The sequence below is a fragment of the Panthera leo genome, chromosome B3 (assembly GCF_018350215.1).
Source record: "Panthera leo isolate Ple1 chromosome B3, P.leo_Ple1_pat1.1, whole genome shotgun sequence".
Lineage (NCBI taxonomy): Eukaryota > Metazoa > Chordata > Mammalia > Carnivora > Felidae > Panthera > Panthera leo.
Genome location: NC_056684.1, coordinates 39,705,429 through 39,731,492, shown reverse-complemented (window position 1 = coordinate 39,731,492; position 26,064 = coordinate 39,705,429). Strand labels below are relative to the sequence as shown.

The 26,064-nt window shown below is 53.3% G+C and overlaps 2 protein-coding genes across 2 annotated transcripts in view; both read right to left on the bottom strand.

The window, feature by feature from the left end:
- Positions 1-14,689, bottom strand: part of IGDCC3 (immunoglobulin superfamily DCC subclass member 3) — a 40,698-nt gene extending 26,009 nt beyond the window's left edge. The window contains exons 1-2 of the mRNA XM_042941688.1: positions 14,584-14,689; positions 11,595-11,900 (exon numbers count right to left, since the gene is read on the bottom strand). Of these exons, the coding sequence (XP_042797622.1) occupies positions 11,595-11,900; positions 14,584-14,689 (412 nt within the window). The remainder of the gene's footprint in view (positions 1-11,594; positions 11,901-14,583) is intronic.
- Positions 14,690-19,644: 4,955 nt separating this feature from the next.
- The window catches only part of IGDCC4 (immunoglobulin superfamily DCC subclass member 4), a 37,731-nt gene continuing 31,311 nt past the window's right edge, over positions 19,645-26,064 (bottom strand). Inside the window, exons 14-20 of the mRNA XM_042941687.1 lie at positions 25,791-25,918; positions 24,068-24,238; positions 23,678-23,815; positions 22,440-22,545; positions 21,719-21,947; positions 20,788-20,949; positions 19,645-20,224 (exon numbers count right to left, since the gene is read on the bottom strand). Of these exons, the coding sequence (XP_042797621.1) occupies positions 19,814-20,224; positions 20,788-20,949; positions 21,719-21,947; positions 22,440-22,545; positions 23,678-23,815; positions 24,068-24,238; positions 25,791-25,918 (1,345 nt within the window). The 3' untranslated portion in view covers positions 19,645-19,813. The remainder of the gene's footprint in view (positions 20,225-20,787; positions 20,950-21,718; positions 21,948-22,439; positions 22,546-23,677; positions 23,816-24,067; positions 24,239-25,790; positions 25,919-26,064) is intronic.

Sequence of the window (26,064 nt, the reverse complement as noted above, 5' to 3'; positions counted from 1 at the left end):
AGGGTGCCTCCTTTGGTGGGTGGGGAGGGAGGGCAGGACCCTACACTCCACAAATGCCTGGATCCTACCCATTCTCTCCCCTTCAAAGACCAGGCAGGGCAGTGCTCCCTCCCCTTTCCCACAAAGACAGACTGAGGCCCAGCAGCTTTAAGAGAAGGAAGAAAGCTTGAACCCAGAGCCAGGCCTCAGTGCACATCTATCTGCATCTGTCACTGGCTCCAGCTCTTTGTCACTGGAGCTCCTCCAGCTCCAGGGTGTGTCTGTAGTCCCACCACGGTCCCATGGTGGAGAGCAAGTGGAGTTTTATTACAGGTGGGGTCTGGGGACGAATTCTAGGTTGTCCTTGACTTCTCCCCACAAAATTGTGCAGTCTTTGGCAGGCACAATCCCAGGTGGGAAGGGGCTAGGTTGGGAAAGGACATGCCCATGACAGGCAGGGCCACAGGCCAGAGCACATGCCCCAGGAGTTACCAGCCTCCCCAAACCAAGAGCCTATAGGCTGGGGAGGAGGAGCAGGAACCAGAACTCAGCAGAAGCCAGGTTGCCAGAGAGTTGTTATGAGGAAGCATTGAGTGCCCAGGGCCGCTGCTGGATTCCCAAGAGGATCTGGCTTTGTGCTTCCTGGAAGTACCCGTCCCCTGTTCTTGGCTGTCACCCCAAGACCTGTCCCCAAGGACCCCAGCAACAACTGTCCCACTCCCCTTGCCTGTAAGGTCCCCTGCACCCTTCTAGCTGGCACAGCCTGCCCCTCCTGCTGTGCTGCTCGGGTTACCAAGAAGCCTGCCACGGAAAGCCTGCCATCCAACCCATTGTTCCTCAGGCCAGGAGGTCAGGGGCCCAAACGCAGACCCCTCCTCCCGGCTGGGGTGGGGGCAGATTCCCCCAGCCACCACAGCAGGCAGGGGCCCGAAGCCTTGGGTTGGGGAGCGGGATGGCGTGGAACTCCATGAGGCTTTAGGCCACCTTGCCCAAGCAAGGGGACAGCACAAGGACAATCAGCAGCCTGGCTCCTGGAGGCTGATTATGGCTCTTCTCTACTCCTCCTCCCCCCCTCCAACAGGACCCCTGGGGAGACAGATCCTTCTCTAGCCACACCAGTTCCTCTCCTGTGATTTGTTCTGAATTTTCAAACAAAGAGTAATTATGACAGATGTGGAGCAATCAGCGTCATTATGCGGAAACAAGAAAGGGAAAGGGAGCTGAGGGGGCCCCACGGGGGAGGGTAACTTGTCTTTCCTCCTCGGGAAGAGGCAATTCCCACCTCCACCGCCAGCAGCCCCAGCACCCTCCCAACTTCCTTTCCCTGCAGGAACCTGTACCCTGCACCCTGCACCCTGCCCCAGACAATCTGGGGCAACAGAGCCTCACAGCCTAACTGGCCCACCACACCATGGGCCTCCAGCAGCCACTGGGGGTGGGGGGCATGGAGCCCCGCCTGGCCCACCTGAAAGTGGCTCCCACTTTGGCCAGGGTTCAAAGCTGTTCTCTGCTCCCAACACTCCTTGCCTCCACCCTGTATGTGCCCTAGTACCCAGCTCTATTTCTGAGGCATTAATTCTGATTATGTTCTCAAGGGACTCTAGTCCCCTCTAAGGATCCTCAGGCCATTGAACTTTGGGTCAGGGAGACCTGGGTTTAAATCCCAGCTTCCTTACTTACTGTGTGCCCTTGAGCAAGTTAATTAACCATTCTGGCCTTCTGTTTACTCATCTGTAAAATAGGACTAGTAATACCTATCAATGCAAATGTTGTGGGAATTAAGTAAGTTAACACATAAAGGACTCAGGACAGCACAGCCCCCAAATTACTAGCAATACTTCTACTAGTTAGTTCACCACAAGTGCCAGCACAGGTAGCCCTCAAATCACTCAGCTCAGCGCCCAATGTGCTTTGGAAACCTGGAGGCCCCTGAAATACACCATGGATGTCAGGAGCCCACACCCAAGGTTTGCTGGTTAACGCTCACATCCAGAACTACAACTGCCCCTGGGGCAGGGCAGGACGCAAGAAAAACGGAAATATACATATATGTGTACCAGTTTCCCCTTGGGGAGGAGCATATAAAAAGATCCCTCCCTTCCCCAACTAGAGAGGCACCTGGGAAGGCGAGAGGTATGACACACCCAAGAGGTCCTCTAACCTGCCCAGGCTGGAGGACGAGCCATGTCCTTGGGCAGGTTACCTCCTTGGGGACTCAGTTTTCAAGTCTGTAAAATGACAAGGTTGGACTAGATGAGCTCCAGAGTTTGTCTTACTGCTCTGGATGCCTGTGATCCCACTGGAGGCTGGGAAGCCCGCCAAGGTCCTAGCCAGGCTGGGAATTTAAGGGTTCTTTTGCTGTAGCCTGCAACTCAGTGAAAGAGCTAGGATTGGTTCTCTCTCACGGTGGTCTGCCCCTCCTCTCCATTTAGGTGGTCTGGTCTCCGTCTGCCCACTCTAGGGCCCTGGAGCCTCTTGCTAGTCCCCCCTCACATTCCAATGGCCTTGGGGCAGCAGCCAGACCAGAAAGTCCAGTTCCTGCCCATTATCACTGCTCGCATCTGCACTGCAACCCAACACCAGCATTCCAGAGAGCAGCCTAGGGCTGCCCCCACCACCCACCGTGGTCAGTGTCCGGGCTCAGAGACAGGCCCCAAGCAGGGGCCAGTGTTCTCAGATTCCTCCCAGGGAAGGTCTGCCCCCAGGGGGGGGTCTGGCTTGCTGGGGAGGCCATGGACCCTTTCCTTTGGGGTCATCTTCGAACCTCATCCTCTCAGCCTCTCCTCTTCCTATCTTTGTTCTGTGCCCAGGCCTGCGCTCACCTACTTTTGCTCCCGAAACAGAGGGATCTCTCTCCCAGCACAGCAAGGGATGGTGGATGCAGGAATTGCCACAATTGGAGAAAGAGGCAGGAAGAAGGACAGAACAATAGAGAGAGGAGTTGGAGAAAGGACAGGGCAGAAGAAGCAAGGGCTGAGGGGTGATAAAGACAAAGACCCTAGGCGTGGCCTCACAAGAAGGCAGAGGTGGAGGGCAGTTTGTGGAAGAGTGTCAAAGGGCACTGAACCAAGATCCAGAGATGAGATAGACAAAAGTGGGTGGGAGAAGCTGGGATGTGAGCCCTTGGCATCCAATTTCCCTCCCTGGGCCTGAATCAGGTGGCTGTCTGGCTGCTATTAAGCCTACACTCTCCAACTCCCTCCATCTCCCTGGGGCCTGGGGTCTGGCCAACCACCTTTGCTCAACCCCTGCCTTCCCACCTTCACTGGTCCCGATATCACGTGTCCAGGCACCCCTCCTCAGGAAGCCACTGGGGCTGCTCCCATCTGTTTTCTGTCCTTCCCTTATATTTGAGGGCCATCACAAAGAGCGAGCATTTCTTGGAGCAGGCTGGACAAAGCTGGGGGCCAGGGGAACAAGCCCAGAAATCAAAGAGCAGTGCTTTGTGGGGGTAAGGAGCAGCACAGGCCAGCAGGCTCTATCGCAGCCAGATTGCTGGCACCTACCTAATGAATAAATAAGAGCACGGTGTAGGCTCCCAAGGTGCTATAGCTGTGACCGCACACCCATAAGGTAAGCCCTCACCCTCCACCAATGACCCAGGACTTGCCTCCCTCTTCTCTCACTTCAGTCAGCTGGGTAAGTATCAGTCTTCACAGGACCTACAAATTGGCTACCACTACCTCCTGCCCTGCACCTGTCCTGTCCTGTCCACTCTCGCCTTCCAGTCTGGCCACAATGTCCAAGGGAAGTGGGATTCCCACAGCAAAGCCCTTAGAGAAGAGATAGACGCCAATCTTGGGCCCCATGCACATCCTTCAGGCACGCACCTGTATGCTCAGGTACCCACACAGCTCCAGGTGGCCACACACACACACACACACACACACACACTACTGATGTCTACATTCCTTATTGCAACAAGGCTATGGCCAGAGAATCTTAGGGTGCCATAGGTTATTTACACAAGGCAGACACTTTTGGAATCACTTGGTCCTGTTTAAACAAAGACAACAGTGAGCTCTTTGGTTTTCCATCCTGGGTGCCCTTCTGTTCCATTCTAATTTTTTGAAGGCTGTGTAGAACAGCCTTCAAGCTGCTATGAAAAGTCTCTCTCTCTCTCTCTCTCTCTCTCTCTCTCTCTCTCTCTCTCTTACATGGACACACACACACACACACACACACCCGCAGGGACTCTAGAGAGGAGAGGGAAAGGCAATACAAGAAAGCCAGGAGTGAAAAAGTCCTTTCTCCCTGGGGGTGGGGAGGGGACAGGGGGTTAAGGGGGGCTGGGGGCCTGTTTCATTTGCAGGCTGCAAATGCCTCTCCTATTCACCGGCCTGCATTCCCAGCCAAGGCGCCCAGCCACGGACAATGCCGGGAACAGGAACAGAGGAGATTTGCACATTGTGTTCAAGGGGCCAGCTGGCTGCCTGCGACAGTGGAGCCAAGGTGTGGGAACCAGAAGCATTCGACTTCCACATTCAAGTCCTGCGGGTGGGGGTGAGCGGGGCTCTCCCCCCTCAGCTGGGGCCAGTGTGGCTAGGGACAGGGGCCTCATCCTGCCAGGGAATAAAGTCCAAGGCAGGAGACCCCGAGACCCAGGCATGAAGGGTACCGAGCAGTATGGTCTCTGCTTCATGCCCCATCTGGCGAGGAAGAGTCTCAGCTCCTCTGGAGATAAACATGCAGCAGCAACCACCCCCTGATCGTGCCCTGAGTGTGTTATATTCCCCTGCCGATCCGCCCTGTTCACAAGCTTCTGTTCCTTTGAGCTATGCTATCAATTACAAAGCCAGAAGAGACAGAGAGAGAGGGAGAAAGCAAAAGAGAAGCGGCAAGAGAAACAAGAGAGACAGAGCTTTCCACCCGGAGAGCCACATGTCCATTTAGTTTTTACCAAGCTCCACAGGCAGGGGACGTGAGAAATACAAAAGAGAAGCCCTTTAGGAGCTTAAAATCTAGTCGAGGAGACAGATGGAATACCCAGCCCCAAAACAGTTACTTAACAATGTAAGCAGCCATCACTGAAAGGGAGGTTGGGCCTGAATGCCACAGACCGCAAATACTGTGCTGCCACCGCTCCCCCCTCTGCCCCCCCCCGCCGCCTTAGGAGGGGGAAGAAGAATTACTGTAAGCTAAGTGGTCTTTGGGGAGGGGTTGGGTAAGGGACAAATAGGGGCAAGAATGGACCGGGAAAAGGCCCAGCAGAGGCAAGTGTGTCCCAAGGACCGGCTGCATGCATGGCAAGGAAGCCTTAACACCTTAGAGCTGAGATGAACCTGAGTCCAACCACTCAACTCTACAATGAGAAAAACAAACCCCAGAGAGGGTGAGTGATTGCCCAGAGCCACGCAGGACTCCTGGTGTCCGGGCAAGGGCCTTGCCATCACACCTCACGGCTTCTTAGGAGTGTCAGAGGAGTGTCAGTGCGGCGTGCTGACGGGTGTGTAAAAGGGCCTGACTTTTGGCCATTTGCAACGACCTCTGGCATGGTTATGGGCGAGCTGCCTGGCATTGTACCAGAGCAGGCCTAGTCATTGTCATTCATCTCCTCATCACTGGGTAAAAGGGCCTGACTTTTGGCCATTTGCAACGACCTCTGGCATGGTTATGGGCGAGCTGCCTGGCATTGTACCAGAGCAGGCCTAGTCATTGTCATTCATCTCCTCATCACACCAGTGACGTTTCAGCAACACCTGGTTCTGCTCTACCAGGTGGGCAGATGTCTGTGTTTGAGAGGCAGTGGGGAGGCTTCCTCAGGGCTGCCTCGGCCGAGCTGCCCTTCAAGGAGGAGAAAAAGCTTGGGTTCCATACCCCAGGTCCGAGCATACAGCCTCCAGGTGACACAGGCCTCTGAGGTTACCTGCCACTGTGCCAGAAACCACTTCCCTCCACAGCCACTGCCCTCCCCAGAAACACTCCAGGGTCCCCTCCCCTAAATACACTGAGCCCCACCTCCCCGCATAAGCTGTACTCCCCAGTAGCTCCAGCCCATAGTTCTCCCACCCCCTGCCCCCACAACCTGGCTCCACAGATCTAGACTCTGACCCTTCCCCAGATGCACACAACCGTGGATCTTGCTGCTGAAAGAGGGTTCCAGAGTAGCTGGTTAAACCACTTTCCCTCAGCCTGGTTGAGAATGAATCGGACTTTAGAAGTAGGTACCTGGGGGCCTGAGAGGTAAGTGCCTCCCTGAGATGGAGGCAGCAGGAACCTAGACTTGGACTTTCTCTCTCTTGCCACCCCCCACAGCCTCTTTCTAGGAGTCTGGGCTAAACCAGGGGCCTTCCTGGAATCACCACAACTAGAGGAGCTTAGAACTTCGCATTTCTTCTTCTCATTTAATATTTTTATTTTTAGTAATTTAAACCATTTTTAAATGTACAGTACAGTAGTGGGGGGGGGGTGGGCGGAGGGGAACAGACAATCCACAGTGGGCTCTATGTTGACAGCAGATGGTCCGGTGCCAGGATCGAGCTCATGAACCTCAAGATCATGACCCGAGTGGAAGTCGGACGCTTAACTGACTGAGCCACCCAGGCACCCCAGAACTTCTCATTTCTCAGAATCACAATGTTAACATTTAAGGAACATTTTCTAGGTGCCCTGCACTGTGCTAAGTTCTTTACCCATACTAACATGGGTAATCCTCACAACATTCCTCCTTGGTAAGCACTATTTCCCCTATTTTAAAGACCGTGAGAGGGGGTTGCCCGGGTGGCTCAGTAGGTTAAGCCTCTGACTCTAGATTTTGGCTCAGGTCACGATCTCACAGTTCGTGGGATTGAGTCCCATGTCAGGCTCTGTGCTGACAGCACGGAGCCCGCTTTGGATTCTCTCTCTCCTTCTCTCTGCCCCTGTTGCTTCCATCCACCCTAAATAAATAAATATTAAAAAAAATAAAGACTCTGAGAGGTTAAGGGGGCACCTGGCCGGCTTAATTGGTAGAGCATGATACTCTTGATCTCCAGGTCATGAGTTCGAGCCCCATGTTGGGTGTAGAGATTTCTAAAAAGTAAATATATAAACTTAAAAAAAAAGTGGAGAGAAGGCTGGGTGGCTCAGTCAGTTAAGCATCCGACTTTGGCTCAGGTCATGATCTCATGGTTCATGGGTTCAAGCCCCGAGTCGGGCTCTGTGCTGATAGCTCAGAGCCTGGAGCCTGCTTCAGATTCTGTGTCTCCCTCTCTCTCTGCCCCTCCCCTTCTTGCACTCTGTCTCTCAAAAATGAATAAAACCGTTAAAAAAAATAAAATAAGAAGTGGGGTGTAAACAACTTGTGTTGGAATTTAAAAAGATAAAAAAGTATATATTATATCTATAAAATAAAGACTCCCAGAGGTTAAGTGACTTGCCCAAGTCCGTCCAGTTGGGGTATATTTGCTTCCACGGCCCACCCTCACAACCACCGCTGGGCCCACCCAGGCTGAACAGCCCCAGGCTGGGAGGGAGGCCATCCTGGCTCTTTGAGAACCTGGCCACCATGGAGATAGGCTGGGCCACACCCTAAATTAGTGGTCACTTACCTAGCACTAACAGTACTACTTGATGATCACTTTCTAGGTGTCAGGCCCTGTGCCAGAGGTTTATATCCATCACCTCATTTGATCCTCCAGTAGCCCTGATAGGCTGATGAGATTGTGACCATTTTGTCAGATGAGGGCACAAAGGCTCAAGAGGGTCAGTAATTCATCAGTGAGTGGCAGAGCTGGGGTTCAAAGTCTGGCCCTGCACCCGTGTTCTCCCAACTGTTGTGCCACCCACATACCTGCCCCCTCCCCCGCAGTGATCATGACCTGGGGGTGGGCTCTGCTCTAGCACCTTGGACTGGCAGCGTCAGTCGGCTTCATCTGGGCTCTTGTTAGAAATGCAGAACCCCAGGCCTTGGCTTAGACCTACTGACTCAAAATATGAATTTTGCCAAGTTTCTTGGGTACTTCATGGGCAGAGTAAGATTTGAGAAGTCCTGGTCTAGATCATATAGATCTTTGCTCCAATTCTCCAAGGGACCTGAGACCAGGAAGTGAAGGCAGGGACTGAGAATATCAGTGGGGGGTGGGTGCTCCAATCATCTCCCCTCCTTGTATCTAGCCCATTTATCTCTCTCTTTTTAAAAAAATACTTTATTTTTAAAATATCTCTACACCCAACGTGCGGCTCGAACTCACGCCCCCAAGATCAAGAGCATACTCCATGGACTGAGCTGCCTGGACTCCCCATAGCCCATCCCACTTTGGGGTCATCCAGGGGCACAGACCTCAACAGGTGAGAGCCAATGCACATATTCCCACTGGGTCAGGTGATGCACATGCCTTCCCCAGAGCCCTCCAGAGGGATGGCAGAGGGTCTCACAGGCCAACCCAGCTTCAGCCCGCACTCTGAGGCCCACACTCTGAGGTTTGGGAGAATCCCCAGGCCTTACCAGGAAGGAGTTAAAACAGAACAAGTTGCACTCTGGCTCCAATAATTCCACTCCCTGGTAGATTTCCCTGGAGTACTTCTTAACTGAATCCCAGTGAGGGAGAAAGCTGGGGGCTGGGCGCAGAGTCAGGCAGTTTGCTTTTGTTGGTGATGTCGGTAAATCGCCTTTAAATGAAGACTACAGTATTGGCTCCCATTACTGAGAGCCTCCTATGGGCCAGGCAAATAGTGGGGTGTGTTAGTCCTTACAATCATCCCACAGAGTAGGATTAAATGCACATTTCACAGGTGAGTAAACTGAGCCCCAGAGAGGTTAACTTGTCCAGGGTCTGTCTTATTACTAACAAATGTCTTAATTTGCAGCCTCCAGACAGTAAGCACATGGAACAGCAAGGCAGAGAACCCAGACATGCTGGACTCATGAATACTCTCAGGGCCCTGAGCCACTCCATCCTGAAAAGGAGGTATTTGGACCTGAAGCACTCAAGGGATCAGCCTGCGGTGTTGTCCACCCTGGTCAGGCCATCTTTGAATGACAGCATCTGAGACCACTGGGATGGAAGAGGGGGCGTTCCTAGCTGTCGCCTTTGGCCCAAAGGTCAGATGTCCCCCAGGGCTGCCCCCACAGATCTGGACCCCTATCTGCCCTGACAGGCTAATCCGCTGGGGCTGGGCGGACTGTGTCTGTGAGCCGCGCTTAGCATGGCCCCTCCCCATCAGCCCCCAGGGAGCAGGCAGGAGAAGCAGGGGGCTCCAGAGGGCTCCTCACACCTTTCAGCAAGGCACCCTCCCATGTCACACAACATCTGCAGTGCCTGCAGGCACATGGGCAGGGAGTTATTACCAAAGGAGAAAACTCAGGCAGCTAATCAGCTTTGGAGGTTTCTAGGGACATCAGCTTGTGAAGTGAGAAAAGGAGATCCAGCCACCCGGTTGCTTGGTATCCAAGCATTCCCCCACGGGGTCACAAGCCTTGCGGGGAGGGGGGGCGGAGAGGGAGGCCGCATCAGACTGCCAGAGCCTGGAGGCAACCCCCCAGCTGTCCCCAGGACCCCAAAGGATTAACTAGGCTGACCTCACCCACCGGCCCTTCCCCCAGCTAGAGCCACAGCTCAGTTTCTGATACTGTGGGAGTTTAAGGAAACCAAACATCTTGAAGGTATTACCATTTATAGAAAAGCACATTTACAATTAGCTATATATAAACACCTGGGATTTATCTCCCAGAATTCTAGGCCAGCGATGCAGAGGCCAGTGTTGACACAAGCCAGGGAGAGTGTGGGGGTCATCACCCTGAGAAATCTCCTTTCTCTCATGGGCAGATCTTCCCGGGGGCCCCACCCCTGTGTCCACGTCCACGCTTCTCTTCCTCACACCCAGCCATCTGCTCAGGGGATGCGCCAGCCTTCCCTACACCGCCGAGGGCTGGGGTTGCGGGGTCACTGAGCCAGAAGTGATTCCGTCTCAAGGTCCAGAGAGCTCCATATGGGGGCCTGGATCAGCCTTCTTTAGAACAAAGGGGCATCTTAAACTCAATGAGAGGGCTCCTGCCTCAGAACGATTCATCACTCACCAGTCATTCCCAGCAACTGTGCACATGCCCTCAGAGCCAGGGAGAAACTCGGCAGCCATCAGCCAGGGAAGAGGCAACATGCCACAGGAGTCAGGGGGAGGGGGGAGGGTTCAGGCAGCCTAGACTGCAGTCCGGCTCCTCGGCCTACTGCAGTGTCATGGAATCCCTCTAAGTCTCAGTGCTGTCACCTGTAAAAGGGGGGCAGAAACTGCCTATCTCCCTGGGCCACGATGATGACTGAATGAGATCATTTATGTAAAAACACTGAGGCAGGGAGCTCAGCACACAGCAAGTGCTTGCTAAGTGTTACCTAGAATTATTACCAGCACCTTTAAGGTGTTGCCTCTTTAAGCAGCCTCTTTAGTGGACACCCCCTCCCCTAGATGTATGAAGTTATGGGGCAGAGAACACTCACCAATTCTAAAACTTTTGCCCTCTCTCAAGAGCAGCAGTTCTCAGCCAGGACCGCCCCGCCCCCACCCCCCCCAGCCTGCCACCCACCAGATCCATAGGTAAGTCTGGGTTAGACACCCACGAGTGTGCACAAAGAACAACAGAATTTTTGCAGAACGGGGCAGCAGAGCACAGCCATCACTTCATCACAACTGGTGGTCCGTCAGTGCAAGCCGAGCACAATTCTAGAACAGAAACACCTTGCCTGGCCTTTTCCCTCCATCCAAAACACATCAGATAGCAAGTCGCCACAATGTACGCTTTGAATCTCTTAAAATTCTATTGTCAGTTATACCTCAATAAAGCTGAAATTGAAAAAAAAAAAACCAAGTACATTAGCACGAAGGTGAATGGGAGTGACGTCATCATTGTGGTGACCCTGAAATTATTCTGCCATATTTTTTTTTGCAAAACAAATTGTGGACAAGCTTCAGAATATCACTACTGTATAGTGAGTCTTATCCTACCCAAAAGATTTGAAAGTCAGCACATAATTAAAAATGGCATGTAGCTAAATCACCCTTCAAAATTCTCTTAAATCACCCATAAAGTATGACTATTGTTTCTTTTTTCTTTTTTTTTTTTTTAAATCTTTTTTTTAGTATTTACTTACTCTTTAGAGAGAGAGAGAGAGAGAGAGAGACAGAGTGCAAGCTGGGAAGAAGCAGAGAGAGAGGGAGACACAGAATCTGAAGCAGGCTCCAGGCTCCGAGCTGTCAGCACAGAGCCCCACGTGGGGCTCGAACTTACTAACTGTGAGATCATGACCTGAGCCAAAGTCGGACAGACGCTTGAATTGACTGAGCCACCCAGGCGCCCCAACTATTGTTTCTTTAAACACGAGAATCCTACTCAATGGCCTGGGTGCTCACAGTATACGGGAAGCTAAGGCACACCAGCCCAAGAATTGGCTAAGGCTCACCCTCTTTCTCTCCCTCTCCCAGCAACAGTGTTTGGCTACATTCTTGTCAAATTACATTCCAATCAATTGAAAGAATATGTGATATAATTCTACCACCACGAATGATTACTATGTACCTTTTAACTGACCCACGCTAAGAAATCCGTCCTCCACAAGGCTGACAGTACTGCTCCCCTGCCCCCAACCCCTAGGCTGACCCTGGATACCCAGTCTGGGAAAGAACAGTAAAGGGTGTCCACTTACTTGCAGCCTGGATTCGAGCCTTCCGGCTGACCACCAGCCCAAAGCGGTTCTGAGCCACACACTCATAGTCACCCTCGTCTGAAGGGCTGCCTCCCCGATCCAGCCGGAAGTGACGGATCATCAGGGACCCATTGGCCAGCAAGGTGGAGTGGGTACTCTCCCGCAGCTCCACCCCATTCTTCCTCCAGGTGATTCGCACTGGAGGAGTCCCCTCCACTCTGCAGCCCAGCACTATAGGCTGCCCAGGGACTGCAACATCATCGCTTGGTTCCACAGCAAATGCCAGTTCAGCAGAGTGGCCAAGACCTGTATCGGGCCGGGCAGATGAGAGGAAAAGGAGAGGTCAGTGTCGAATGAACAGGCAGGGAGAACTCCATGCACAGGTGTTCCAAGTTCCCTGGATCTGCACACCCACCCCACCTTTCTGTAACGCTAACAGAAATCTCTATTATATACAGAACTTACTTTATGCATTACAAAGTGCCGTCTCATGCAGTATTTTACTCAGTCAGCAGACCATCTCAGAGAGAGGGAGAGAGATTATTTGTACCATTCCCTCTTTTACAGATAAGGAACTGATGTCCAGAGATATTAAGCAACTTGTCCAGGGTGTCACAATTAACAGTTACAAATCTGAGATCCAAAAGTAAGACCGATTGCAACACAACTGCTGCCTCTCTTGCAGTCACTTTGGCTAAATGCTGAAGCCTCACAGACTTGCAGGGTGTGACCTTAGGTAAAGTGTTCAACCTGTCTTAGCTTCCCATTCCTCATCTGTTTAAGTCAGGAACATAGGGGCCCCTGGGTTGCTCAATCAGTTAAGCGGCCAACTCTTGATTTCAGCTCAGGTCTGATCTCAGTGGGTTCCTGAGATCAAGCCCCACATCGGGCTCTGCGCTGACAATGTGGAGCCTGCTTGGGATTCTCTCTGTCCCTCCCCACCCCCCAAATAAATAAATAAATAAACACTTAAGAAAAAATAAATCAGGAACACAATGTGGCTTGTATCATAGAGTTGTTGAACAAGATGAACAGATTCAAAGTCACTATGAAGTTCTGGGAGCCTGGGTGGCTCAGGTGATTAAATTTCCAACTCTTGGTTTTGGCTCTGGTCATGATCTCATAGTTTGTGAGTTCAAGCCCCATGTTGAGTTCTGTGCCAACAGTTTGGAGTCTGCTTGGGATTCAATCTCTTCCTCTCTCTGTGCCCCTGCCTGGCTTTCTCTCTCTCTCTCTCTTAAAATAAATAAACATTTAGGATAAAAAAAAAAAAAGAGAAAAGGTAGATGTTCTAAGCAAAAGTATAGTGAGACAGTAATAAATCATTGCTTATTTTTGCTGGCAAAACCATCTGAGGCCTGGTCTGTTGCCTGGCAGGGAGCAGGATGTGTGGGTGCGGTACCAGGTACAGGCTAGGTTATGGCCCAGCCTGGCTGCTTCTCCCCTAGGATGCTCTGAGTTTGGGTTGTTCTGGCTGTTTTGCCTTTGCCATAAGGAGAATTGAGGGGATACCAAGCGTCAACTCAGACTTCCCAAAATTCAGGAACAGGGAGGTTTCTAGAACCTTTACTCTCAGCGACCTCACCACTCCTGTAGAAGAAAACACAGCTGGAAGAAGAGAAGGGGAAGAAGGTGATCCGGGAATCAGGAGAATCTCGACAGGAAGGACAAACGCTCCAATCCCAGGCGTGACGCCAAGTCCCCAACTTCTCCAACGAGCCACTTACCAGACCAGTTACAACTTCACTCCAGGAGGAATGAACCCACCTGGCCTGAAAGGGCAGCCACAGAGCCCTCGTCACATTTCCAGGGAACTAGCGATCCTGGAGCTGGCCCCTCCCCAACAGACCAGCGCCCTCCCTGGTTGGGGGAGATGGAAAGTGGGTGGGGAGAAAGGAGGAGGGGGGCTGGGGTTACGGACGATTCCCCCAAACACAGGGATATGTAATATTTTAAGACATTTGAGGGTTTACACCCCTTCGACCCCCTACCAACCCTCCCCCTGTCCTGCGTTTCAGCCGCCTCAGCCCCCAACCCAACCCCGGTATAGCTGTTGAGGGATAAAGTTTCTTCTCGTAGATGCGGACGCGATATCTTTCTTCTCCGGAGCTGAGAGAAGAGAGAACACCGCCCGGACGAGTGTCCGCTGAGTGTGTGGGGTGGGAAGGGAAGGGACTAGACTTGCACTCCTCTCCCGTGAGATGGGCCCATACAGCTACAGAGGGAAAGGGTGGCGATGACGGAGCTCTGAGCAGTAACGCAGGCGGACCCCCGAGCCTGGGGACAGGGGCGCTCCGCCTGTGCACCCTCCGGGGAAGGGCGGGCACGTGGGTGTCCCCGCCGCTCGTTCCCTCTCAGTCAGCTCCCCTTCCCCTTCCCCGGCTCGCGGGGTCTGTCTTGGGTCTCCCCCTCCCCTGGCGAGGCCCTCCGGGACTCTGCTTCGTCCCCGTCCTTGGTCTCCGCTGAGCACTCCCGGTGCCAGTCCCAGCTCTAAATCCAGGATGTGCCCTCTCGGACCCGCCTCCGCCCCCCCCCCCCCCGCCCGATCTGCTGCGTTCGGTCTCAGCAGCCTCGGGCTACTCTGGTCCACCCGGCTCGCTCACTCCGACAGACTCAGCCCTGCGGTGCCCCGTGGCTCGTTTCCCCCTCTCCCCAACTCAGCCCGCTCGCCTAGCTCCTGCTTTGCCGCGCTCCTCGCATATCGGTCCGGGCTCGCGTCCTGCCGGAGTCCTGGAGCCGCAGCGCACTGAACCGCAGTCTCTCTTCCAGAGCCGGGTCCTCAGCATCCCCCTGCCTGCCCTGCCACCGGCTTCAGTGCCCTCTCCCCCGGCTCCGCCCCGTCCCGCTCGGCTCCCCTTCTCCGGCAAGACCCTCCGGCCCTGAGTCCGCCGGCAGGTCTGCGCAGCTCTTCCCAGGTCCGCCTCTAGCGCCCACCTACTCCCTACTCGCCCTTCCCGGGGCTCGGTCCGCGGGCCCCCGGGGCGCTCACCGTCGCTCGGCGCGGGCAGCAGCAGCGGCAGCAGCAGCGGCAGTAGGAGCCGGGGCCGGCGCGGCGCGGGCGGGCTGCGCGGGGGCGCGGCGCGCGGAGCAGCCATGGGGCTCTCGGTCCGCTCGGCTCGGCGACGCGCGGCTCCGGGGCCTCTGGCGGCTCACAGCGTCCCGCGGGGCCGGCGCCGGGGCCGGGGCCGGGGCTCCGGCCGGGGCCGAGCCCGGGCGGCGGCGGGCTGGGGCCACATGCCTGCCTAGGAGCGCCGGGGGCGCAGGGGGAGCGACGCTTGCGCCATCTTGCACCCACCCCGGTGATCTGTCAGCCTTGCCCGGGGTGCGCGCTCCACACTCGCACCGCCCGCGCCCGCCCCGCCCTCCTCCCTCTGCCCGCCGCCCCCCTTCCCTCCCCTCCCGGTCCCCTCCCCCAGCCCCTCTCCCCGGAGGCCCGGTCTGGGGAACAAAAGAGCCGGCGAGCGCTTTAAGCGGCCGGACATTCCCGGCTGAGCGGCGGACGCGCCCCCTGCGCTTTGAACTGTGGCTCGAGCGGCAGGCGCCGTCCCGGGCTACTGCCCGGTACCCCCTACCCGCGGGCCAGCCCCGGACTTGGGGAACTGGGGAAGTGGAGACCCAGCAGACTGTCAAGTGGGTCCGGGCTGCGGAGAAGCACTCAAAGCCATGAGATTTGCTCTGACCCCGCTCTTTCTGCTGCGCCCTCCTCCACCGTGTCCAAGTGTGTATTTTCGAGATAATTCCCTAAAAGCTGCACAAACTTGTCAAAGGTTCGGTTTTCCATGGTTTCTGGTCCTGCCACCCAAAGGCTAGGACGTTTAGCTGCAAGACTGGTCTCTCTAGACTGCAGAGTTCTGGCGCTTGGGTGGACCGGAGGTAGAAGGGGTTAGGAAGCAGCTTCTCCCAGAGCCCTGGGGTAGCAGACCCAACAGGACAATGAGAACGCTGAAGTAACCTGGGTTCCGACCCCAGTTCTGCTTGCTGTCTAGCCCAGCCAACCCAGGCAGTCACTCTCTGAGCTCATCTAAAAGATATAGATAATCCTATCTCTCTCCTGCTCACCCCTAGGGATTTTTTAAAAACACAGGTCCTAACAAATGACCTGGCAAACTGAAAGTTAAAATTCTCAATAACATTTCTGTCACAAAGAAGATTCTAGGTGTTTCATGTCAGAGAACATATGAGGCAACCAGTAAGAATTTTACAGAAGCTATATAGGCACGTATCACCTCTTATGAGACGCATACCCATGCTAGCCCTCAGAGACCTTTTCTTTTGGCCACTCATTAGTAAATGATCTTCTGTTGAGTCCAGCATGATGAGCTAGTCCATCTACTAAGTTCTAGGAGAAGGAGATTTAAAGAGGGTAGTCTTTGCCTCACTCAGCTGTTTGTTCCTCTGGCATTGGGCTGGGATGGCAGAATAACTACGTCTCTCTTTTAATACCAGCTGTGGAATCTTCAATCAGGAGTGTTAACCATACATGAACTTTGGTGCAAATGAATAAAGAAGTGCAGGCCTCCAGAGATCAGATAAATTTACTAATGACGGGGTTTGTGCAGCCCAGGGACTCCTTATTCTCTAGTAGCAATTGGAAGATGAGTCTGAGAGGCACAGCTTGAGGCATATGAGTGAGCAATGAGGGGTAATGGGGAAATTCAGGGTCAGGGGGCACACCAAAGAAATTTAGGATCAGGAGATGCACCAAAGCCCCAAACCTATTTCATTGTGAGGAAAGGCAGGAATGATGGGCTTCTACTGGCCATCGGAAAGGGACAGAAGGGGGGGCCCCCTGGGCCCAAAGTCCTGGAACTCCCTCCTGCTGGGCTTGAATTCTCAATAACCCCTTCTTGGCTTGTCCTAGACTCGGAGAGGTCAAATCAGTGTCCTGAGTTGCTGTCATTTTAAATTCATTTTGACAAGTGTTTAATTCTTCTTTATCACAACGCTTGGTCTGAGAGTGATATGCAAATAATGGCTATTCTGCTGCATGCAAAATGTGCATATCTCTCCCTATGATCTGTCAATTAACACCGGTCGGGCCCACCAGCCACTTTGGGGGTGGTCCAGGGCAGGGCAGCCCCTGGCTCTTGGTTCCCTCAAATAGAAAAGCAGGCACCAAGCAGGCTCTGTAAAGATCTTAGCAGAGCGACTGCCAACCACGAACCTGAGATGCATGTGGGGCGTGGGTGCAGAGTTTTGTATGTGGCTGTGTGCCCAGGTTTGAGTTAATGGACACCAGGGTGTTCGTGACAGTGAGTGTGCATGCGTGGGCACAGTGCCCCTATGTGTGAATATGCAGCCATGAGCAACTCTGGAGACCACAGTTACACAAAGGAATAGTCGTTAAGCCCAAACCTCTGGAGTTGCTCCTTCACTCCTCTTTTGCACCCAAGAAAGTTAAACAAATGTGCGCCCAGATGGAAAGAGGTCCCCAGAAAGCCTAAAAGAATGCCATCAAAGAAAGCATCTTTCCTAGGTTAAGTGCCTGTTGTGGGAGGAAGATAGTTCAGTTCTTTCCCAGAACCACCTGCTCTCTACCTTCCACAACCAGCATTTCCCCTCCTGGCAGGAAATACGTTCTCTAGGGGAGAAAGGCTGAGGAAATTCTAGTCATTCCACGTGTTTGGAAAATAGTTTATTAATTCATTATAGGGACAGATACATGATCAATGCCTTGGCTTAACACTAAAGACTATCATATTTGTAAGGAGGGGAAAATATGCTGGAAAAATAATTAAATAATACAGCATAAACTAAATACAGACAAATAATGAGCAGGTACCGATTACACATGTCATGCATCAAGAAAAGGAAGGTTTCTAAATGAAACTCAAAAAATGTAAGGCATCGATGGTAGGTGACAAAGGGATTAATACCCTGTAAAAGGCCAATAGACTCTTTTCTAATAAAAATACTGCTACTAAGACACAAACCTAACACTTCCAAATTACCCAGGGCCCAAATCATATATAAGGCTAGTGAGTAATGGCCACTTTCTTATCAAGTGTGAGTTATAGGCAGATACCAGATTTATTACTTATTTGCTTTTGAGAAACAATTTTCCACCCAACCTAATGGGTTATAAATTGTCTTATTTGCAGCTATTTAATTTAAACCAGAGCCTCAGTGCCTGTTAAACAAGAACATGAAAAATGACTATGTGGCGTAATGCTAAGAGCCTACTGTTAAAACAGCCCTTTAATTCAGGGCAGTTTTTTTTTTTCCCCTTTAGGAAAAAAAAAAAAATCAAACCAGCGAAATAAAACGAAGCTTTTGACCTTCAGAGCAATGATGAAACATATACAGTGGTGTTAGCTACAGCAACGCCGAACGCTACAGAAATAGTACAAGTGACAATTCTGTCCCAAACGAGAGACAAACCAGCATGAATAATCTTTAGTGTTATCATAGGCTGGCTGGAGGAGGGGGAGGGGGCGGAGGAGGAAATGGAGGTGCGCGTGTCAAACGGGAGTGACGCCTGAGTGTAATAAACACAGATGCTGAAAGGGTCTGAGGAAGCTGCAACTCTGCTGAGAGACATTTCACCATTTAAAAAAAAAAAGAAGAAGAAGAAAGAAAAAGAAAGGATAGACTGGTTATTTCCAATTTGGCCCAGAAGCCAGAGTTAACCCTTTATGTGCCAATCAGTTAAAAAGATGCATTTAGGGAGAAAAGTCCCACATTCTATGCTCCTATGAGAGGCTGGGGTGCAAAATCACATTAATGGCTCATCTTCTCTACACAGGAAATAGAAGTCCAGCTTGTCCCTGTGTGACAGGTCACAGAAAATGACTTTAGGATTGACTTTAAAGGAAAAAAATGAAATGAGCCTATTACCCTTGTCCTGTGCAAAGACCTCGTTTCCAGCACCTAGAGGGTGAAATTCCTCTCACCCCCGTCCAGCAGCTCATGTTCCTAGGGCACAGAGTGGGAAGTCGCTGGGCTGTGGTGCCCCCTAATCCTCACTCTCCTTCTCCAGCTTTGGCTGCAGCAGGGAAGGAAGGGCCCCAACCCCCTCCATCTAGCAACCCTGCCTCCCTGCCTAGAAGGGAGGGAATCATTTTATCCTGAGCCTCTAGGTCACATTCCCCTTTCTCCGTCTCAGAAATCCCCTTGCGTGAACTTGGATCCATCACCTCCAAGGAGAATCCTCCTGTCTCAATCCCAGGGAGAGAGATAGATGCAAGGGAAACTGGAAGGTCTTCTCCAAACCTGCACTGGGGCCGGCAGTCTGCCTGGTGGGGGGGGGGAGGGGCGCGGGGGGGGGGACATACGTTGGCACAGAGAGAAGAGGGTCAGGAAGATGGCGAGTGAAGTGAATGGCGGACACAGAAGTCACGCTATGGCCTCAAAGCAGACATGAGGTAGTCATGTTGTTAGGGAAGGATGCAGAGATTGAACCCAGGCAGGTGAACCACACGATGCAGTCTGGGAGAGGTGTGAGAGACAGCAGAGACAGACAGACAGGAGACAGATGGACAGCGGAGAGGAAAGGAAAGAGTATCAGGGAGAAGAAGCAGGGCAGAACTGGGAGAGCGGGCTGACAGGAGCACAAGAGTAGTGAAGGGGAAGGGGGGAGAGGAGAGCCCGAGGGAGTGGATCTCCAAAACCAGGCACTTCCCAAATTACAAAATGAAATGCAGAGTTGCTCTGAGGGCAGCCAGAGTCACCCTCTCAATCTGGGCTGGGCGACAGGGGCAAGGGAGACGGGTAGCGATGCAACTGAAATGTTAGGCATTCAGAGCCTACTGCACTCAGCCCAGCCAGACCGGAAAATGGGCCGGGGCTGTCTTTGTCAGACAGGGCATTGCAGACACTCTCAGAGTGTGTAATAAACAGCTAGGTGATGGAGGTGGGTGGGGGGGAGGGGTGGGGGAAGGCCCACTGGGCTGGGGACTGACCACTCTGGGTCACTGTCCTGACCTGGAGGATCAATTAGGCCATAGTGACCACTGCCTAGACCAGAGTTCCTCAGCTCACCAGCCAGCACGTGCACATGAGTACAACACATACGGCCATGCCTCACAGGTCCCTCACATGTGTCACAGAGTGTGGGGGGAGTGAAAACACCATTTCTTCCTCTCCCCATGGCCAAAGCACCCCAGGAAGCTCCAAACAGCTTGACGATATTCAGGAGCTGCAGGTACACATGTGTATATACTCAGCCACACGTGCCATGATTCACACCAGCCTGCCCCAAACTGCACCCTGTAGGGGAGCTAGGCAGAGGAGGAGACTGGGGTTCTGGGCAGGCTTGGGCTGGTTCCTAGAGGGCAGGGGGCCTTTGGCTGGCAGCTGTTCCCAGGGGTCTCCTCCAGAGCCTCACTAGGTTGGAGGTCTGGGTACGGATAAGAAGCGTTGGCTGCCTCTGGCAGGCAGGTAAGTCTGTCTGGCCCTGTGGTTGCCTGCTCACACCCTCCCAGCTCCCTGTCCAGCCAGTCTACCCCTTGCCCTAGATCCACGACACTCGAAGTGAGGTCAGGAGCCTCCGAAGACAGGGGATCCTCAGGTTCCAGGTCCTGGAGGTGGAGGTCAGGGTTCCCTTTGGATGCACTAAAGTCAGAGTGGACAATGACTTCAGCCTCCACCTGGTTCCTGCAGGCTGGGGGTGGCTTCTTCCTACCATTGCCCTGGTCAGAGCAGAGAACACAAAGACGAGGTAATCATCACTGACAATGATCATCAGAAGAACGACCAACATACTTGGCGTGGAGGAGGACTGACCCACTCCCCCAAGCCCCAGAGTGTGTATCACCTGGGAGTTGGTAAAGGAAGTACAATGATTGTCCTACAAGAGATGATGATCAGGCCGACGCAAAGGCAGAGAAGAATGGAATACTACCCATTTGCCCTTGCCCAGAGTTCAGAAGTACCAGATTTAGTCAGAGCCTCAGTGCATAGGAGGAAGGGCAGAATGCACTGAGGGCAGGCCCACCCTCAGATCCATGGTGATTCTGCCGGCCCACATAGGTATGGGGAGAGGAGCGACTGTCTTCAACTCAGGTGAAACAGATTCCCAGAAACTGCCTGCCTTCCACCCGCCCACCTTCAGAGGCTCCAGGGGGTCTCTCCTAGCTAGACTTCCATCCCCAGGGAAATTACCCTCAGAGGTCACCAGAAAGCTCACTACTTACTCTTCACAAGCACAGAGCCCCTTCTCTCCTTTCCTGCCCCTCCTTCCCAGGACACTGACCTTTATGGCGTCATACACCAGAGCCTGCAGCAACAGTGTCTGCCCAGTTCCAGCAGGGGGCAGCAGGGCCCGGGTCAGAGAAGGCATGGCGCCTGCTGGGGGCAGCTCACAGCCAGCCCAGGAACCTGCCCAGCTTGGCCCACCTGGCTGAGCCCAGGAGATCTGCAAGGGGGGAAAGACACAGGAGCACTGAAGGCTTGAGTGGAAGAGGAGAGCAGAAGAGAGGGAAGTGGATGGAGACTCTTGGCCTTCTTGCTACCTCCCCACTAGGGCTGTGGGGAGGGCCTGAGAGTCTGGGGGTGAATTTGAGGATGGAGAATTCTTCCTGCAGAAAAGCCAAATACCACCTGCTTTGGCAAAGCCTAGAAGTGTCCGAGCCAAGCAGGCTCTTCTTCACCACAGGGGCAGGGAAGGGGGGAAGAAGCACTCATGGGTGTGAGCAGGCTCTTCAGAGAAGGGCAGGATGAGCCACCGCTGCTGGCGTGGAAGGTACCTGCCCTATGTCGGCCTACCTTATCCCGGTCCTGGTCTCACCGGGCCACAGCCAAGCTGACCAGCCTCTTGTCCTGGTCAGGACTGGGAGGAATGGGTCTTAGAGGTTTCTCCAGCTCCCAGCACAAGGAGGGATCTGGGCGTTGTGGCCACTCTGAGTCACCGGCAAACAGTCCACAGGAGGCCCTTCCCTCCTTCCAGGAGAACCAGACTGACCTATTCTGCCAGGGATGGAGGCCCATCTGCTTCCCTGCCCTGCCAACCCTTTCAAGGAGGAAGGAGAGAGTGCCTTTTCTTCTACAGCTGGTCCAGGGAAGGGGAGGAGGAGGGTGGAGGAGTTTCTCTCTGGGTACACACATTGTACTCTTGCGCCCCCAGGTGTCCTATTTGGAAATGAGCTGTGGTGTGGGGCTCTGACCTGCCCAGGCTCCAGGCTTACCTTTCTCTTGGAGTGACCCCGGCAGTCTGAAGCACCGCCACCCATAAGGCTGTGCACTTCAGCCCTGTCCTCGATGTCTGAGGGCGGTGGAGACCAGTCCTGGGGACGGGGGTGCACAAGGGACTCCAGTTCATGGGCAGCTGGGGGGCTGGGGGGCCCAAGGCGGGCTCTAGAGTACAGTGCAGGGTTCCCAGCATTGGCCGTAGAGGACAGGCCCGGGAGGGCTTCTCTGGAAGGGAAGATAGGGAATCAGGCACAGTGGTCAAAAAGTGAGGGGTAGAGGCAGGACTGGGATCTAGTTCAGCCTATGTCCTTGGGCAGGTTCCTGCCCATCTCTGGAACTTGGTTTCCCTGTCTGTGTAATGATTAAGAAACTGTTCAAAACAGCTGAAACATTGCAAATGGGACCTTCCCTCCCTTGACTCCAGGTATCTGAAGATTTGGGGTCCCTCCTTCCAAGATGCTGGTACCTACAGAGAGAGTGAGAGAAGGCAGCTCTGCCTATGCCCGCCCTTGCTGAGGAGGTAGGCTGGGGGCTCCCCTAAACCCACTCCCCACTCTCATGAGGATATCACCCCCAATCCCTCCATCCTAGAATCCTAATTTTAATGGAGGTGCTGAGGGTTCCTTGGCAAATCGTGGCCATTCTCCCTGCTTTCTCGTCTCTGGAGCCCTTCTGGAAATCTCTCCTCTCTGTAGTCAGACTGGCTTCTTCACCCACCTGTGGGGGCTGCGGCGCAGGCCAGCACACATGCAGGCCAGGAGGCAGAGGAGGCCCAGGCAGACACCCACAATGATGCCTGTGACTGAGTGCACGTCCAAGGAGTCTGGTGGTGGAGACAGAGGGGACAGAACAGGTCAAGGCCAGAGGCTCAGGGTTCATAGAGTCTCACCCTTTGGACACTCAAAATCTTTTTTTTTCAAGTATTTTTTTAAGTTTATTTATTTTGAGAGAGGGAGAGAGTGAGTGAGCATGAGTAGGGGAGGGGTAGAGAGAGAGAGGGAGAGAGAGAATCCCAAACAAGTTCCACACTGTCAGCACAGAGCCCGATGTAGGGCTTGATCTCACGAACTGTGAGATCATGACCTGAGCCAAAATCAAGAGTCAGATACTTAACCGGATGAGCCACCCAGGTGCCCCCTGACACTCAGAATGCAAGAAGGGGTCCACCACTGCCTCTCTGACTATCCTCCCCATTGGAAATCTGAAGTTATGGTCCCTGTTTGTCAACCTGGCCTTTCAGTGAAACACAACTGGGACTGGTTTCGTGGGTGTGCTACAAGGGTGATCTCACGGGGCTCACACTTGGAAGGGCTCCGTGCTTGGTTTAATGCTCTGCTGTCCCCATCTTGAAATTCTAATTTTTTAAAAATAATATTTGAGAGAGAGAGGCACAGAGTGCAAGTGGGGGAAGGAGAGAGAGGGAGATACAGAATCCGAAACAGACTCCAGGCTCTGAGCTGTCAGCACAGAGCCTGATGCAGGGCTCGAACTCACGAATGGTGAGATCATGACCTGAGCTGAAGTCAGATGCTTAACCAACTGAGCCACCCAGGTGCCCCGAAATTCTGATTTTTAAAGAAAGGCCCCACATTTTCGTTTCACACTTGGCCCTGCAAATTATATAGCCAGTTCTGTTGCCCACTCCCACCCCATAAGGCTCGTCATGTCTCCAAACCAATCCTCCAATCAAAGCAATTTCCCAAAGAACAAAGCCAGTCTCCCACAAGTCTGACCTCTCGACTGAATCACCACTGAACTACACCCAATTTCCCCTTCAAATTTGTCCTCTCTGCACCAAACTACGAGGCCAGCTGTCCAAAACAATGAAATGGTAGTTGTGCCTGGGAACAGGGCCTTGGAAGAGATAACTTTAGGATTAGAGGTCAACTTGAGGGGCCTCAGAAGAACTTAGGCTGTCCCAGGATGGACCCACTTTTCCCTCCCTGCCCTCATACCTGAGAGCTTCTCCTGGAGAGTGATCACATCCTGCAGACCAGAGAAGGGCCCAGGCCCCACCTCTGTGCGTGCCCCCATCTTGAAGAAGTACCTCGTGTCACTCTCAAGGCCGTGTACCTCAGCACTGAAGATGTTTCCTGGGGGCAGGGGGAAGCAGGGAGAGCAGGGTTGGGGGGCTGAGTGGGGATGGGATGCAGAGACAGCCTGGAAAGCAGGACTCGGAAGGTATGCTCTCCCACTCAGGGACTAGCTTCTGCCTCTTCCTTCTAGAAAGCCCCGGGACAAACCTCAGCCACACTCTCACCACTAACCCAGCCACTGGAGAGGTTGGGAAAGGGAGAGAGAGCGTGGAAGCTCCTGCTCAGATGCCCTGGTGTGGGAGCCCTCACCCTCCGTGGTGAGCAGGGTCCACTGGTGCTCGGGCTGGGTGTGGTTGTTGCTGTATAGAATCAGATATTCCACGATCTCGCCATTGGGCTCCGTCGGGGGACACCAGTGCAGCCGAACGGTGGATGGCGTCAGGGGGCTCAGGCGCAGGTCGGATGGCGGCGTTGAGGGCCCTGGGGTGCAGGGGAAGAGATGAGGAGAGGCACAGTCACTGAGAGCCCCAGCTCTGGGGGCAGCTGGGAAAAGGGGCATGAGGACATGGCCTCCCTTTCTCCTCCTTCACTGGACAAACCACAAACCACAAAACAAAATGAGATCTGATCTCTAACTGGGGAGTTTCTGGAAAACAGCTGGAAAGGTTTCACTATTTCTCCCCTTCCAGAAACTCTCCAAGTCTTCAAGTAAAATTCATTGATGCCCTATGTAGCCTTTGTCTATGTCTGCCCCTGACACAGGTCCTAAGGGTCATGGGAAGCCCAGTGTGAGAAGTACAACCTTGGAAGTCTTTGTGTTCTGTTTTTAGAGAAGAAGCTGATCCAGGGGGATGGGGGTGAATGAGGAAGAGTGAGAAGTAGGGACACAGGTGACTAATGAGTTGGAAAGGGTCAGATATTTGGGGTTTCAGGTCTTCAAGTCCTGGCAGAGGATGAGATGGGGACCCAAGGCTCTAAGGTGCAAGACAGCCACAGCATTACAGGCTGTCAGAACCCTCTTTGACTCTCAGCTCTAGTCTCCCACCCCCCCCATCTGCAAAAGGAGAAAACATCCCCTGTCTGTAGCACGGCCAGTTGTGCTGGGGAGCCAATGTCATAAAGTCTCCTCTGAGAAAACAATGGGGTCGCCTCAACTTCCTATGCAGTTTAAGACCACAATAACTGAAGTCATAAGTAGGTGAGAAACAATTTGTAAGGAGTGCTTTTAAAGAACAAATCCATGAGTGCAGAACTCTCACCCCCACCCCCCAAACGTCTTCCTATATCAGATCCTGGGACAAAGGTCTTTTGTCTATGGGAAGGTAAACAGTTTTAGGGCTGATAGAACTGAAGAGCCTCTGCTATGAGAACAAAAACCCATTTGTCTTGGAATGCCATTTCTAGAGGTTACACAGTCACAGACTTGGACAGTGAGTGGCCCCATCCTTTCTTGTTACAGATGGGGAAACATAGGCCCAATGGGGAAGGGATCTGCCCAAGGTTTCCTGTGTGCCAGGGGCAGGATGGGGACCCAAGTGTAGAATCCACGACGCCTCCCTGACCTGCCCCTCTTCACCAACTCAGTGAGGTCTTGGCAGTCCCATAAAAGAAGCCACTCCTCTAAATCTTATTATGTTTATGCCTAAAGCACAGGACTGGCCTACACAAATGCAAAGTCAATGATAGACAGAAATGGGGCTCTGAGGGACGTATCAAAAAAGAAGGCCCGGGGTGCCTGGGTGGCTCAGTCGGTTGGGCGCCCGACTTTGGCTCAGGTCGTGATCTCACAGCTTGTGAGTTCGGGCCCCACGTCGGGCTCTGTGCTGACAGCTCGGAGCCTGGAGCCTGCTTCGGATTCTGTGTCTCCCTCTCTCTCTCTCTCTCTCTCTGCTCCTCCCCCACTTGTGCTCTGTCTCTCTATCAAAAATAAATAAATGTAAAAAAAAAAATTAAGAAAAAAAAAAAAAAAGAAGGCCGTTGGGCAAGAAGGATTGCTTGTAAAAGATGGACTGCTGGCAAGGGGGCCACTCACGGTCAGGCAGGGTGGAGCGCTCCACCACGGAGCCGAAAGGCCCGTCCATGTCCACTCCGTGGGACTGTACTGCAAACTCATATTTGGTGAATGGCTTCAGCCCACCAATGAGGATGTCTTCTCCAGAACTGTTGAGGCAAGAAATGTGACTGGTGCTTCAGGCACCCCCTCCTAGCAGGGCATCCCCTCCAAATCCACTCCCCCAGTCCAGCCCAGCCCAGCTCCAGGCCCCACCCTGGGCAGGGAATCTACTCTCTGGCATGGGGGCCGCTGA